The sequence below is a fragment of the Spinacia oleracea genome, chromosome 1 (assembly GCF_020520425.1).
Source record: "Spinacia oleracea cultivar Varoflay chromosome 1, BTI_SOV_V1, whole genome shotgun sequence".
Lineage (NCBI taxonomy): Eukaryota > Viridiplantae > Streptophyta > Magnoliopsida > Caryophyllales > Amaranthaceae > Spinacia > Spinacia oleracea.
The window spans coordinates 131,805,600-131,822,377 of record NC_079487.1 but is presented as its reverse complement, the minus strand read 5'-3'; the positions used below and the strand labels follow the sequence as shown (position 1 = coordinate 131,822,377).

At 36.9% G+C, this 16,778-nt stretch overlaps 1 protein-coding gene across 14 annotated transcripts; it reads right to left on the bottom strand.

Annotated features, from left to right (window-relative positions):
- Positions 1–106: 106 nt before the first annotated feature.
- On the bottom strand, positions 107–13,294 carry LOC110787204 (1-phosphatidylinositol-3-phosphate 5-kinase FAB1B). Of its 14 annotated transcripts, XR_008921437.1 has the most exons (15): positions 12,907–13,173; positions 11,573–12,572; positions 10,341–11,087; positions 10,076–10,229; positions 9,634–9,978; positions 6,906–7,784; positions 6,486–6,817; positions 4,501–4,624; positions 4,265–4,423; positions 2,303–3,868; positions 1,895–2,161; positions 1,399–1,762; positions 740–806; positions 554–666; positions 107–442 (listed from the first exon to the last, which is right to left on the bottom strand). XR_008921437.1 is itself a non-coding variant. In XM_021991783.2 (13 exons), exons 2-12 carry the CDS (start codon positions 12,163–12,165, stop codon positions 1,442–1,444), a joined length of 5,487 nt encoding a protein of 1,828 aa, XP_021847475.1. In that variant the 5' UTR covers positions 12,166–12,572; positions 12,907–13,173; the 3' UTR covers positions 107–666; positions 1,399–1,441. The 14 variants fall into 14 exon arrangements, 1 of the variants encoding a protein (XP_021847475.1); XR_008921445.1 differs by having other exon boundaries at positions 554–650; positions 740–1,762; XR_008921438.1 differs by having other exon boundaries at positions 107–666; positions 740–815.
- Positions 13,295–16,778: the final 3,484 nt, after the last annotated feature.

Here is a 16,778-nt window from a genome sequence, read left to right as displayed (position 1 = left end):
TAACCAAAATTTTATCTAGACAGAACTTCAAGAGTATGGTCAAACTAAGGATCTGCAGAAAACAGAGTATCTTTGATACTGTCAAAAAAAAAAACGATTGACATCCTTATATTAAACTACAAATCTACAATATATTGATGAAATTCGTCGAATTAGTATAGATTACAACTCTAGTACAATCAGTCATCTATGTCCATATCAGAGCTTTTTTACAACTAGCTCTGTTTCCTGCATGTATAATTGAGCAATTGAGCCAAGAATACAAGCTTCAACTCTTCCTCTGTAGCTCTCTTACTAGTTTCTAATATTTACATGATCTGTTAACCTGCTAATCTGCATCTGATCTTCAAAGTCAATGCATGGAATTAAACTCAAAATACCTTTCTGCATTTCCTCCTTTGAGGTTGAACATCATCTCCCCACATCGTGAGCCAATTCATGCCTAATTAAGTGCTGGTTAATTTCTGGTTCTGTTGTAATGTTTTGAATGCAGGAAAATTATAGACTTAGTAGTCATATTTTATTTTTTCATATATTCAACAAAACAATGCACCTTTGTTGGTTGTTTCAACCGAAGTACAAGCAAGAAGTGATGGCAATCCCTTCCACGTTTCACCTTCATGGTCGCGGTTTCTATTCTCGTCTCAAGACTGTTGTTGTAGGACCCTGTGAGAAGGCATCAATGAATTTACACAACCAAATTCAAAATAACAAATTTAACTGAATTTTAATCAGTGACCTTCTGTAGGACGAAGTGAAGGTACATGACACCTTCGGGCTGAAGCCACGGATATCTCGAGATTAACCTATCATACCTCGTTAAGAAAGAAAAAGTGAGATAAACTATTATTTAGGATGCTACATCTAGTTAATTCTCATTCCAAATAAGAATTAGGAGCAAATTATCAATGGAATAAGGGATGGAATCTAAGCATCTTAACAATCCCAACTTGAAAGGCAAAAACAACCATTAAAAAGTGCGTACACACTTGGAAATGCATCAATGGCACCAATGACACAACGGTAATTAACCCCATACATTCATCAAACTTCAAGACTAATCATATGAAACTCTTTACAATTTACACTTCCCAAAAAAATGTGTAATTCAATTACAGCTTGTAATGCTAATGAACCCCAAAAAAAAGGGGGGTTAAAATTTCTAAAAGGAAAATATACAACATGGGGTTGGCGATCAAAATATATACCCCCCATGAGACATTCAAATTTTCTGTCTGCCTCTTTCATGCATCTTCTTTTCACAAATAATATGATCTATAGCTTTCTAATAAGACTAAAATCAAATTTCTCTACAAAAAAAAAAAAAAATGAGATACGGGAAAATTTGGTGAATCAAGTAAATGAAAAACTATGGTGGAGATTTTATCTTGAAGTTACCTTTTTCGACCTACTAAATTCCAATTTACAGACTTCAATGGATTCACGAGCCACCTTGAGGTTTCTCTTCACAAAGGCTGGTTTGCGACTGGCTTGACGATATAATAGTAGGCGGAGACCAAGTATCAGGGACCATGAGAAAATATGTAGTCATGGCTTTCCGGAACCTTTTCTTATACTGCTTGGGTGAAATGACAGTTGGAGATACATTTTTTGGACCGCCAAGAATGCCAGAAGCCTTGACCCATGTTTCCAAATGTTTATCCCAAGTATATTGTCTCATAAAATCAATGATCCCCAGAACTAGTTCATGCTTCTCTTTATCCACTCCAACCAATAAGGAATAATCCATTACATCCACAGACTGCATCAACAGAAACTATTAATAGTGAGAACAAGTATATACATGAGCTCAATACTGTAATCTACAAGCATCATTTGATTAAAAAAAAATCAAACCTTCTAATTGAAAATGGACATCTGATTAGGGACTTACAGCAAGAAAATTGGTGTCATTCCACACAGCTCTCTCCAATAAGCGCTTTGCCTTGTTGCCAACAAAAATTGGGGAGGTAGGCATTGCTTCAATAAGGTTTTGATCTAAAAGGACCTTATTACTCCCACTGGAATCTGGATTGTATCGTGATCTTGAGGATCCTTTCAGATCATAAAGCTTTGTCACATTTCTTCTAAACAAAAGATTCTCCATCACCAAAACATCCATCTTTGTTTCCTTACCTCCTTTGAGATTCTTTGTGGTAATCTGGAAAGAATAGCAAATGATATGTTGGTAACGGAGTATTACTCTATTAGAATAAAAAGTTTTAGATGCATTCTTCCCAGGTAAAAAAAGGTCTGAAGAAACATAATAAATGCAACAGCAATCTGAAAGGGTCAGAAATACCTGATAGATACCCAAAATTTTTGCTAAGCATGTGGGGCTGTTTGTGTCAATTGCTTCCATTAGATACTTAAAGTACTCGGGAGCAAATTTTATAAATGATTCAAGCTCTGTTTTCGTGACCTGTTTGATGATAAACCTATCATCCAAAGTTTTTGCGAAAAAGACATTGCTTTTACCACCCTGTGCTCCCCATTTCTTACAGCGACTCAGTGATCTAACAAAATCCAGCTCAGATGAACAACAAATTTTCCTCAAGGCGTCGAAATGCTTCCCACAGTAACAAGTAACAGTATATTTCATTTTATCTACAGGGCCATTAACAGTAAAAGTAACTCTTATATGCAATGACTTTGTGTACAAAAGCGGATCGGACATGAAGGGACTGAGTGCTACCGATGTGGATGAGATGATGTCATCAATTGAAAGACTTCTATTTGATTCGTTTAAAGAGTCATCATGTGAAACAAAATGATGATAGCTGGCTGATTCTTGCAGTGGCAATGAAGATGCAGACTCAATATCTTTTGGTCTTTCCCCATCATCAGATAATTGAGTGTGATAATCCTGTGATATCAACGCATAAGAAATTATACTGGTTGGCTCATCATCATAAACTGGAATAATAGTCTCATTCGGACCTTCAGGCAGAAGCCACTTGGCCCCACCTAACTCCCGAGCTGATGATATGTACATGGAGTTATACCCACCTAATGCCTCAAACTTTTGAGCATTTCCAAGAAAGTTATTATTCAAGGAGCGATAAAAATTGAGAAAAGGCATCCCCAACCAGCTTATGTTGTCTTCAGCACTATCTGAGCCTTTCGAGTTGGTAGATGCAATTGGTGAAGACGATGATGTTGCCTTGGCGGGAACACCTATTTCTTCTGCTCGGATCTCCAGTGCCAACCTCTCTGCCATAGCTGCCAATGATGTTGCCTTGGCGGGAACACCTATTTCTTCTGCTCGGATCTCCAGTGCCAACCTCTCTGCCATAGCTGCCAATGAAGAATCCACTGAAACAGACCCCGTCAATATCAAGCTGTTTTCTTTTGGTATTCCAACCCCCGGCTGAGTATTACCCGTCCAGGCAGCATCAAGGGTATCTGACAGATTTAGAAACTGACTGTCAGATACTGCCCTTCGAACAGTAGATCCGCACTCCAATGGGTCAAGAGGTACATAATTCTCAGTCTCGGTGCAAATGGAGGGATCAGCTTGGTCTTCAAAGTCATAAGTACGTTCTGGACTAGCTCTAGTTTTAAAAGCTGTATCTAGTGGTTTCACAAAAGTCCTAGCTCCTTCCAGATTACAATTCCTAATAATTTTTTGGTCCGCAGGGAGAGCTTCACCATTTGTAACAGCATTGTTTGATTTTGTGAGAATGCCTATCCCCATGAAATCACAAGGAACAGCTTTTTCTCCATCTTGATTGCCTTCCTTGGCAGCATTAACAAGGCGGTGGTCCCACAAGAAAGACCGGAAGAGCAGCTGCTTCCTTAATCGATTAATCTCCAGAATATCTTGAGATGGATGAACCTCCTTGTTAGACAATCTTTGACGCGTTTCCTGGAAAAAACTAATCGTCTCACTAAAAGCTAACACACACAAAAGAAAAAACATATTCGACAACAGTTACACATTGGAATTTTGCTGTAATTGACATGCACGCCCTTGAATTCTCTTGTGCAGAAATTAACCACAAGAAAAACACAAGCAAGCAGGCCACATAGAATAAATCCCCCCCCCCCCCCCCAAACACACAATGTATGAATGCAAGATATAGAACTCGATAAGAGTTGCCAATATATGACAAGATTGACGACTGTTACTGAAATTAACTGTAAGATGCAACCAACGCATATGTACGACAGTAATAGTCAGACATATGATTTTAATGACTTCCAGAGGATTCTGCAAAATACCACAAAAAAGAGAAAACTCAGATGATGCTGGATATAATACCTCAAACTCTGTCTTCTCATTCTGTAGAAGTACTTCAAGTTCTGCAAGACTTGATTCAGAAGATATTGTTCCAGGACACAATCCACCATACTTTTTTTCTGCAATTTGCCAGATGGCATTTTGCACCTCAGAAAACAAGGAATCTGCTCGTTCAATAACCTGAAGCAAAGATATTCAATGTACCATAATATGAAATTGTGGGACAAAACCTCTGAAATATCTTACAATAGTAGTACCTCATATGCTTCATTCTGTACCCAATCCTGAGCCCCATAGGTAAAATCAACTTTAGCAGGTGGAAGGTATACTGAATAAACATCGATTGACGCATAACGGAAGCAAGCGACCATTTTACCACATCTGCAGAATATTGACAATTATTAACTAAAAGAAACATGAGTTCATGGCCTCTGATACTCAAATTAACTAATGAAATAACCATATCAATTTCAAACGTTAAAAAACAACCTATTTCAAGGAAACAGCGTTTATTCACTTCCAAGGCAAATAAGAAAATATCCATAACCAGATAGATATCAAACAACTTTCCATTGCCATGTCAAGAAAAAGATACTCCGTATAAGAATTTCAGTCTAGGACGCAGCTGCAAATAATATTGTGGCTAAGTCCCTGGCGTGCAAGATGCAATCAATAACATGCTATCATCCTCCATGAAATTCAGATATTTTCACTTCTGGAACCAAGCACGAACAATTAGAGGTTGCTTGGAGTGGGGGATATTGGAAGGGAAAGATTTAGGGAGTAATAATTCTGGAACTTTTTTTCTGTTTCGGTGTCAGCAACTTAAACTTGCTCTTCACTAGCGTTTTCTTCCCTGCAAGAAATCCATGGTTGAAATCCTTCGCCGATGACGGCATGAGGCAAAGGACAGCACGGTCAGTGCCTGTGATTAATAGTAATTCGCAGCAGTTGGAGTCTGCAAAGGAGGAGAGGAAAATATGCTCCAGGGGAGGAAAGAGAAAGACAGTAAAGGAAAGGATGAGCTTTTTAGGGTTTTCAAAAACTTAACATAACATAAAAGGTCTTTTTATCATCAGAAACAACCCAAAAACTTGCCCAGATAATAATACCAAACTTATGAAAGCAGAAATTAGCTCCCCTAATAAATAGTCTCAGAAATTTTTCCCCTGAAATTTTTACCCCTTTCAGGAATTTTATTATTCTAGGTAGCCCCCACATAGTAATAATAAAGTGATCTTTTCGAAGGCGGGAGAGAAAATAGAGAAAACGTCCTTAGTAATTGGTAAATTATGTCTCTGCATGAATTGAGGAGAATTCAACAACATAAACATGAGACCATCATGTCTCCAAGCTTAAACTCTTAAAGAGTTCATAATACTTTGTAAGTTTTCAGTATAAAGAAAGACTATGACTAGTTTCTCCCTGTCTCTCTCATAATTGCTTAGATGATTTCTGGGGATGACTAGATTATAAGTCATTAAAAAAAATCATTTGTGAGGTAACCACATCATGAGAAGTTGAGAACCCAAGACTAGACATATTTAACTTCAATTCCCTGTCATACCAAGGCTGCCCACTTGCACTTACTCCTAGCATGACTGATTTGTATCCAATTACCTAAAACAAATTAGCGGAACAAGACACAACTGTCACCAAACAAAGTACCTGATATGACCCAAACTTGAATTAACTAACCCAACCAACTAAAATCAATATGATGGATAATGTTTTAGATTTTCATAACAAGTTACTCAACATTAGACACAAATATGATCTGAACTAAAAAATTCCATACATGATCAGACCAAATCAATATTTCATCGAGCTCATTTTACCCAATTCAACTAACCCCAACAAAATCCCAATCTGACTAACGTATATGCTAGAGTCTTGCATCCAATAACATAATGTATAAAGAACCCAGAAAAGCATGCATATAACAATAAAATAGACTGGTATGCACTTATATACATATATATATATATATATATATATATATATATATATATACAATATATATATATATATATATATATATATATATATATACAAGTGAGTGGGTCGACTTCAAACAGGACAACAATTTCTATGGAAAGTTATGAGCAAGAGGCAAAACTTGTCTAGTTGAATCGGCAACCATCTTCATGAGAATAATACCATTCTTTCATACTCATTCATGGTAAGCAACAACTAGAGAGAGACAAGGATACAACTATTTTCTGCTGCACTAATGACATACCCATAGAATCGAAGACAATCCCTGTGTAAAGAGTGACCACAACTAGCAACCCTGCTTGCTGCTGCATGATTTGAAAAGCTAAGCTCTAAAAATTTCCCAAATGACAATCCCCATGCAGCATCTGACATCACAACTCTCCGAGTGGCAGGAGGGAAACCACTAATCCTTGGACAACGCAAACACCTGTGCCACATCCATATCTTTCCTTCTCTCTCTCCAGTCAAAAGAATCTCTGGTAACTTCTTAACTGAAATTGTGAGTGTGCCTTGCCGATGAGTGTAACAATGAACATGTGCATCAGAGGGCATATCACAGGACCGGCACCTGTAGCTCTGGTGAAAACAGGAGAAACCCATTACAGATTTTGCTAATAATATTATAAACAAAGATTTATGCACATGCAAGCAAAGGTGAATTTACCTGATCAAATAAATCATCTTGCAAAAACCGGCCTAAAGGTTTATCAAAACTTCCATAGTATTTGATCCTAACCAAGTGAGACCTTTCACACACTGTCCCCTTCCACACACATCGTGATGACAAGGAAACTAAGATGTTCTGAACATCCGATGATGTTGGAGGAAATTGCATTTCTGATGATTCAGGCTCGGTTTGGATAATACTTTTAGCATCTTGTTGCCCAGAGATAGACTCAGAAACTTCTGTCTCAACTAAGCCAGTAATAGTGTTAGTATTACAGGCATCCTCAGCAATAGATGCATGCTCCTTCGACTCTGGTGAGCCAGAAATCTCTTCTTTAGGGTGAGCATGTGACAGTTCATCATAAATAACTGAAGAAGCATCTCGATGCATAAAGTCCCCTATAGGCATTTCCTTGTCAGCTGCTGATTGAGAAGCAACCCCATCACAACAAAGCTTAGACATATAGTTTGACGGTTTACTATTGAAACTACTGCAGCTAAACGTAGATCCAGCATTTTGAATGATGGTGCTTAAAGGTAAAGACAATGACTTTGTCAGTTCTGAATTATGCATGTCAGTACCGCTTAGTAAGGCAGTAGCAATAGCATTTATTACTTCAGGCTTCCCAAAGTTTTCTTGCTTTCCATGTGCAGAAACTGCAACACCGGGTACTGTTGAAATAGACCGTTCAGTACTTAAGGATTTATTTGGAAGTGCTACAGCTATTGATTCGTTAAATAGATGCTCAGGTAAGGAAGCCCCTTCATCTGCAAGAAAAGATGTCTCCAGAGCCAAGTGATACGCAGCAAAAACTCCATATTGCACCACATGCTTCACTTTCTTCAATTCATCTACATTTGCACCTCTAAGTAAAATCTAAAACATGAACCATTTAAAAGATTAAGTAAATGATATTCCCAGAATCATCTACTAAAAACTCCGTGTAAAGGTAAAGAGTTAGAAACTTAGAATATACATGCAAAAATTAAAATTGATCTACAATCTAAAACTACAAGGCAATCCATGACATCTCTCCCTTCGTCGTGATGACTTGGCAAGTGACATGGCGTCGTTGTGCCATGTCAGACGCACACATTATTGTTTATTGTGTCCTCACAAAGAAAATGTTGTTATCGATCCTCGAACTCATGACCTCTCATATGTTAATGCAAAGTTTTATCCATCACTTCGACGATACAACAAATGACTCCAAAACAATTAAGAAAAAAGAAAACTCGTTCTTAAGAACGTATAAAACTTAAGGCCCAAATTTATGTATTTGAGTAACTTTTTTTTCTTGATCTTTATTTCATTTACTAATGAAATCATATATATTTTCTAGAAATTTGTTTAAATCAAACATAAACCATGAAATTAACAGATAAAATAATAGGAAAAAAATAATTTTGCGCTTTCTTTTAGCTAATCAAATGTGTTTTTCCCCCAAAATATATTTCGACTTTGTAACTCAATTATACAAAGGTAACGTATTATTATAAGTTATAAGTAAAGTAGTATGAAAAATAAAGTTTTACAAAAATAATGTAAATTACTCAAAACTTTAGTTTGACGGCAGTTGGTTAACCAATTTTATTCTTAAACTGCATTTATAATGAAATTCATATTATTCTAAGCTGCATATATAAAGAAATTTATAAGTGAATTTGAAATGAATAAAAAAAACTCAAACTATATCCAACACTCCGGAGCATCGCCCGGGCCACTAACGAGTTTAAGTATCAAACAAGCACCTCTTCCAACATACAGTCATACACAAACACAATTGAAAGCAGACACATCATTTGTACAGAATTTTCATGTACAACAGCAACTTCACCAACCTTGCCGACTTGTGGCATGTTGGGTAGCATGTACACACCTATTATCAAGCTTGAGACAGAGTCCATCTTGAGATGTTAAGAAAATACAGTTCTCACAGCTCTTAGATTCACTATTGAAATAAATGTGTAGCATAAATGAAGACAAATCGAAGGCAGTTCTATCATCCATATAGGAATTAAAAGGTTCGATGATTTAAGAGTGATATGAGAGAGCTTAGAAGAATATGCCACAGTGAGGAATGTGTTATGCTATCTCTCGGTTCAAATCATGTATGAAGATCCAAGTCATATTATCGCAACTGTTATCCCAGAGCGACAACCAACAAATACAAAAAAAGAGGGAGGAGTTAGCTATGAGATCAAGAAGTAGCCCTTCGATTAGGGAGAAAGGAGGGAGAAGTTTCCCTCTTCAAAGATAGGAACCTAGGGTGATAAGATGATTGCGTTACTAACAGTTCTTATTTGTATTCTGCAAATTTGGAAGTAATTTCTTAACTAGTTTCTAATTATTAGAATTTAGAAGGAAGCCCATGTAGCTTTGAAGTTTGAACTTTTGACCTTTCTGTACCCCGTCAACAGTGGGTCCCACACTGAATACGGAAAATTAACCATAGTAAACATGTGTGGAGACCATAATTAATCACCTTTTCAGTTCAAAAGAGGTTAAAATAAGTGGTATTCGAGGGATAAGGGGAAAACAGATATCATTAAGAACAAGACTTGAGCTTAGCTTCTTTGAGCAAGCATGTTGAAAATCACATAAGAGATTTTTTCATCTCCAAAAAATTGAAGGATCATTGCAGCTTTAAACAACTAAAGGCTCAAAGTATCTAACTAACGAGCAAAATTTTTGGACAACTATTGCATCAAATTTCAGGACTTACTGTGAAACCCAGGGGCTTTGGGCAATCTTCAAAGTACATCAATGTCTTTGTCAATTTTTTCCCATCTTGACCAGCAGAGCCATGATCTTCAAAACACTTCTCCACATGAAAAAGGCCGCAATGCCCCATCTTTTGAGCAGAAAGATTATCGATTGAGGGAACTATTTGAGCTCCTGTACAGCGTGCTATACGCTCAAGAAGTGGTCTTTTGATATTGAGAGCAAGAGAGATATCCTTTTCAAGAATGTATTCTTGTGCATGTCGAGAAACTGACTTCTCTACCAACAAGACGTTAGGATGATGAGCACCAATCTTTGCAACTGCCATCTTCAAATGATCCGTTTCCTGATAAATAAAAATGTAACAATTTGAGAGGTGGCTAGAAAAAATCAGCAATCATCGCATCTGATAGCGGAATAAAAATAGAAAAGAAGTTCAGAACCTGCTGTAGAAGAGTATCAAAACTTGACAGCAAATTGGAAACCCGCTGATATTCAAGAGCTCCACCAAGGATCATGAGACGAGGTTTCTCAATTCTTGTAGTCATCCGACGATGGGCCACATTTTTTTTGCACACAACTCCTTTGACAACCATACTAAGAAAAACAATGTGGATCAGGAAAGTAGTAAACAAGGAAAAGGATAAGGTAATGCATTCCACAAAGATATACATCTTCTGTATCATTAAGCTAACAAAACTCTCTTACCTCTCAGAGCGACGTCCACTGGCTATGCACTTCACCTTCACATAACCACCAGGATCCATCCCCCCACCTCTGCTTGTGTCAGGCTTTAGAAGTGTAGCAGCCTCCCAGGAAAGACCAGTAATAATTTCTAACCAATTCTCTCTGACATCATCTTCAGTAACTGGAATGTTTTCAACCTGCAGAAGTTGTGATACTAGAGCCCTAAAATGCCCATCGACTACATTCTTCAAGGCCTTCTTCTGCTCTTCACCAGACCTCTCCTTTTCACGACACTCACCACTTCCGAAACTGCTACAAGTGCGCAAATAACCCCACTCTCCTGAGGCATCATCATCATCATCATCAAACAAGCCAGCATCTCTATCATCCTCTTCATTCTCAGGTTCAGGCGGAATCCAAAGAAGTCCGTTGTTTTCAAAATCAACAGGCTCACTGCTAACATCCTCAACAGTGCACATAGATGAGGGTGCTTCGCATTCATCGCCAAAACCATTATCTTCCTTCTTCCTAACCTGTTGGTGTTCATCATAATCTTGCAAGTCATAACTTCCCTGAAAACCAGAGCTACTAAAGCAATTTGTGTCACCAAAATCCATATCAGGAACATGATTTTGTGACTCATAGGCATTTTGCATCGCATTGAATTCCAATGGACCATAGTAGTCATTAGCCTGTGAACAACGCGTTGAGTTTGAATCCATATCATAAACATCAAAGAGATCATCATTGTCGTCATCATCATCACTCCTAAAAAATACAAATTTTTATCAACACCAATCAAGCAATATATGTCCAAGGTGTATGCATTATGTTGGAGTGAAACGATACAACAGAGTAAGAGCATCATTGTTCAAAGGGGAAATGACATTAGCTTCAAGCGACTGGAAAGAAATGCAAACTGTGTAATGTTTTGCAGGTTATTAAAATTCAGTGGCAACTAGTTTGAGAATTGCAACATCAATTTTCTCTTCAGAGATGCAAAAGAAACAATATACAGTAACTCTTTAAATATGAATTCTAAAAGGTCCTAAGAACTAATGTGTTGCCCTGTAAATCTGAAGTTCAAGCAAACATACTGAAATATGGATCTCAAATGACAAAGACAAGAGTGAGCAAGAGTGTTTGATCCTTCTTTTTTTCTTTCTTTTCCAGATGACATTTTGAACAACTTATTTACACACAACAGCAAACATCAAGGAATTTCTTTAAGCAATAAAGAGAAGGGATTGAACCTGTTTGTACCCGATGCACATTGATTTAGAGATGAATCATCTGCATAGGGGGCAGTATAATTGCTCCTTCCTGATCCATCTGTGCCCAGAACATCTACAGACGGATCCATCAATGCTGATTGATATGGACTATGAGAAAGGCAATCAGAAGATTGTTCACAGATACCAAATGACATTGAACAAATAGTAATAGTGCTATCATAACCAGATTCACTGGGCCTTGAGCTGGTATCGCTACAACGCTCTGTAACTTGGTGAGCTCCACGACCAATACTAGTGGAACCTTGCTCCCATTCTTTGAGACAATAGTTGCAAACCCTTACCTTCTCCCACTCATCCAGCAAAGTACTGGGTTTGAGACTATTAGCTGGAACTGAATTTGCTGTACATTTTCCACAAAAGATTCTGCCACAAATCCTGCAATGGTGCCTACGATTGAATACTGTGAACTGGGCATCACAATCATAGCATACCCTACAACTATGATCAGGCATCCAAAAGTCCCTCGGGACATTTGCAGATTTGTTCTGCCACGGAAACCAAGATTTCAGAAAGGCAAATAGATCAAAGTCTTTCTTGTTTGACTCGTCCATTTACTGAAAATCCTCTTTCCCAACTCATTCTGCAATGCACATTTTGATGCACAATGACCTGTTGGCCATCCAACATCAAAAGGGCAATGCCTTGAGAATGAACGAACTCAAATTCGCCTAAAAACTAAGGAGTAATTAATCCAAGAAAAAGATTGTCAAGGAAACAATTCAAACTTCCCATACACAAACAACAATTCCCGCATCAAATGCCAAATCCCAGTTTCAGCAGCAAGCAATAATTGCATTCAAGCTCTAGAATGATCTACCAAGCCAGCACCGTTGTCTCCTCCAAAGGTCTCTAACCAAAGAAACCCGAATCAGAAGAGACTCGAATGAGGATTCTTCAGAGTAATACTTCAAATGTATACCCAGATGCTTGAACAATGTAGCTATAAAAGTAAACTCGCCTGCAATCAAAATAAACACAAAACCCTAAAAACTCACAATATACACAAATTCGAACTTATAAAACAACATTCAAAAACCCAGAAATATATGTTCTTATAAACACGCTTTCAATCTGTCATCAAAACCTTCTTGACGCGAAATCAATAATAAAAAAAAAAACCTCCAATTATTATACAAATAAAAAAACCTCTTACTCAAACAAAATATTAATTAAAAAAACATTTCAGATAATTACCAAATTAATTCAAATTCACGTCATAAATCATATACAAACTCAAATATAAACTCAAAAATATTATAATTAAAAATCCCAAATCGTATAACTCTGTATACCTTGATTGAGATGTAAACAATGATCGCCGCCTTTCAAAAATTTATCTTATTTTCTTATCTTCGAAATTGATCAAACGATAAACTTGAATTTCAAAAATTTGACGGGCAGCTGGATATTTTTTTCTTAGAACTCAAGTACAGATATTTAATTTCACCAATTACGTAATTTTAGGGTGAAATTAGGATTTTATTATTCGCAATTAATATAATTAAGAAATATAAGTACGGAGTATTACATTATGAACATGGGTTTTTATAAATGTTTGGCTTCAGCGCTCCTTTCTTCTTCTGCTTGGTGTATTACAGAGTGCATCGGCTTTTAATTTCCTTTTTTGTCTTTTCTTTCTTTTTTATTTTTATTTTTCATTTGAAAGTAGAAAAAAAAATGAGAGAGGGCGAATAGGAAGGAGGGTGGGAGACAAGAACAATCTACAGTCAAACATAAGTTTAATATCGTCGTTGGATTAGAGTTGTCAAAATTATCCTGAACCAAATTTAGCACAAAAAATAATTTAGGTCTTATATTAATCTAATCACTTTAAACCAACTCACTTCTAAAATCCAAACATTGGATGAAGATAATATAATGAGATTATTTATTATTTGGATCTATCCAAACTTTTTATACGAGGGTGAGAAAAAAATAGATGAGCGGGAAAAAAATGATTTTTTTATGAAATGGCCGTAAGGTTTAACGAAATACACAAAATACCCTCGTGTTTTCAAAGATAATAAAATAAAATCAGTCATTATACCAATTGTCTGCTGGTTCGGTGGTGATTGGGGCTGAATTTGGGATGGGGGGCCCGTGTTCAATCCCCCGCAACAACAATTGAGAAGGGACTGGAACCTATCCACCAAGAACTCACCTCGAATCCGGATTAGCCCTAAGGGTGGACCGGGTGTTAACACCAAAAAACAAAAAAAAATTATTCATTATTCAATTTTTTTCATGAAATGTACCTGAGGTTTAACAAAATTCACCAAATATCTCCACACTTTAAGGTCTTTGGGGGTAGAGAAGTAGAGGAAGGACCTTATTGAGCGGCGTAGCTAGAGAAATGTCATTGTGGATTAGCGGCCTAACAACACAGACCCAATACAACCTCCTTTTTTTTAATCACAATGCTGAATTAATGCCTAAATATTCAACCCATTGATCTAATTTCACTTTCCTTTCCCCCCATTCGTAATCTCAATTACCCAGATCAAGAATTCTAATCATCAACAATGGCGGCCATAACAGAAGCCATGGCAAAACCACAAGATCCAAAAACCCCAAATCCATTCATAAGCAACTCAGGTTTCAATTTACTTTCAAAAGGATTTTATAAGTTAAATATTTTAGTTTTCAATTATGTTCATGTCACATAAACATGTCATGCATCATTGTGACACGGCTTAAACGTTCCAAGTTGCGACCTTTATCATTTTCGATGTTGCATTATAGTGGGTGTATAATAAACTTATTGTATACTAGGATAACTTTTACTCAATTTTTGATAACGACTACTCCGTAATATGTTTTAATTAACTCTTATATCATACTCCCTCCGTCCCAGATTGGTTGTTACACTTTCCTTTTTCGTCAGTTCCAGATTAGTTGTTACTTGTTACACTTCTAAATTAGGAATGACCCCACAATTATTATATTGTCTCTCTTCCTACTAACTCCTATCACCTTCTCTCAGTTAATTAAAAAAATATTTTTTTGTCTCCACACCTTCTCTCATTCAATTAAAAAAATACCCCACTAACTCCTATCACATCTACTTTTTCAAGTGTAACAACTAATCTGGGACGGAGAGAGTAATTTTTTTACATGGACAAATATTCTAAAGGGTTATATAGTAACCTCATTATACCAAGGTAATTTATACAAAGTAGGACTATTTTCGCCGCTCTCCCATCATCTCTCCCTTTCTCCTTTTCTATGGTTTATTTTTTCTTGGCCGTCGTAGATCAAAATAGTATAATTTCCGAAACTATTTCCCACCATCTGTTTTTATTTAATTCAACTATTGTCTCTTAAATTCAATAAATTTTCACCATATAGGCGAAATTTATCCTAATTCATTAGTCGTGCACCGTATACCCGGGTGCACCTAATATGTTTTAGTCTCCCTATGGTGGAGTTAGTGTTAGTATGTTTCGTTTGTCGTTTACTCGTAGTGTATTATGTAGAATTGGTTCGTAGGTAAAGTTTTATGCGGAATCGCAACAGTTATAAACTTTCCGAGTACATTAAAATGAACCAGGTGGAAATCATACTTGCGGCTACAACAAATCATTAAACCTATCTCTGATAGAAACGCATGTTCCAACATTATATACGAGAGACGCAGTGCAACACCTATTCACCAGCCGCAATTTTGACGAAGAAAACCTTTATTTGATTCAATTTATCATGTATTTGTTATATTATGAATTAATTTTCCTTTCCAAAATACAAAAAGTAACTTTATACGGAGTAATAATTTTGACTTAACCTTTATTCCAGTATACAATAATAAGTTGCATGATCAATATGGGAGAAATCACTCCATGGTACTTGTCGGCTCACTCAAGTAAATCATGGTTGTCTCTTCTTACTTGTCCGGTACCAAAGCCGAGATGGTGGATTTCTGGACCGAGGTCCAAATGTTTTGGTTGAGGCCCTTCATACCTTTAGGCTTTAGCTGTTAATATTGTATTCAAATGGTTTAGCCATTTGTTGCAATGTTAAAGCATCGTGACCCTCACATACCTAAACTCCCATTCTCATGTACCAAAAGCCAAAACATCGGATAAGGTCTAAGCATCGATCAAAAGAGAGACATAACCCTTAAGGAAAAACTTCCACTATAGAACAAGTGGAATATATATAGGTTACGTTGTTATGATCAAGGTAAGTGATTATTGATACTCATTGTTGTTGAGAATAACGTAGATATCATATGTTCCGGGGTTGAAACGATGGAAGGAGCGTCCTTGATGTCTTGAGTTCCGATCACGTATGGTGCCTGCAAGATGAACTCCGGGCCAAAGGGGGGTCCCCGAGGCGGAGCCTCCGACGCTCAAGTCAGTACAATTGATGTATAAAATGAGGTGTTTAAGGGAGAGAGAGTAGGGTGGCTTCTCTAGGGTTAGAGAATCACCCCTTTACCTTGCCCTTTGAGGGGTATATATAGTGCCTTTGTTGGGCCTTTGAGGCCTTGTAAGGGATATTGGGCTTGAGTGGATTTTATTGGCTTTTAGGTTAAAATGGTGGGCCCATTTTAACACCCCAACATCATATAAGATAGAGCATCACATGAGATAGAGTTAGTTATATGATATGAGATACTCTGTATCAATGATGTCTTGGCCCAGTGGTTAAGACTGAGGGCCTGTGTATGATAGGTCTCAGGTTCGAATCCCTTCGCCCCCATTTGTAATTTATATTGCCCTTGTGGCTCATTCGCACCAAAAAAAAAATATGAGATACTCCGTAGAAGTCTATAGGACTTAGAAATCATACGAAGTATATGACATCTAGTTATAACAGAAATAGAGGCATGTGCTCACAACCCTAAAACAAAAAATCCCAGTTGTTCTCTTGGTCGGGTAAAAATTCTTTGTATTCCCATGAAACTAACGACAGAAATTCTGTGTCGAATGCTAGTGAAATCTCTTTCGCTTCAAATGTCTAAGCATATTATTGAAAAACCTAATGGAAACCCAATACTTCTTCAAACTCCATCTCTGAAACTCCCTATCAGACGGTCAGACCCCCACTCCCCAAATTAGTTTTTGTTTGCAATTTGCATTATCAATTGAAATTATTTTTTTGTTTTTTCAGGATTTTTTTTTGTTTTTTATTTTCTTAATTAACACGAATAAAATATATTTAC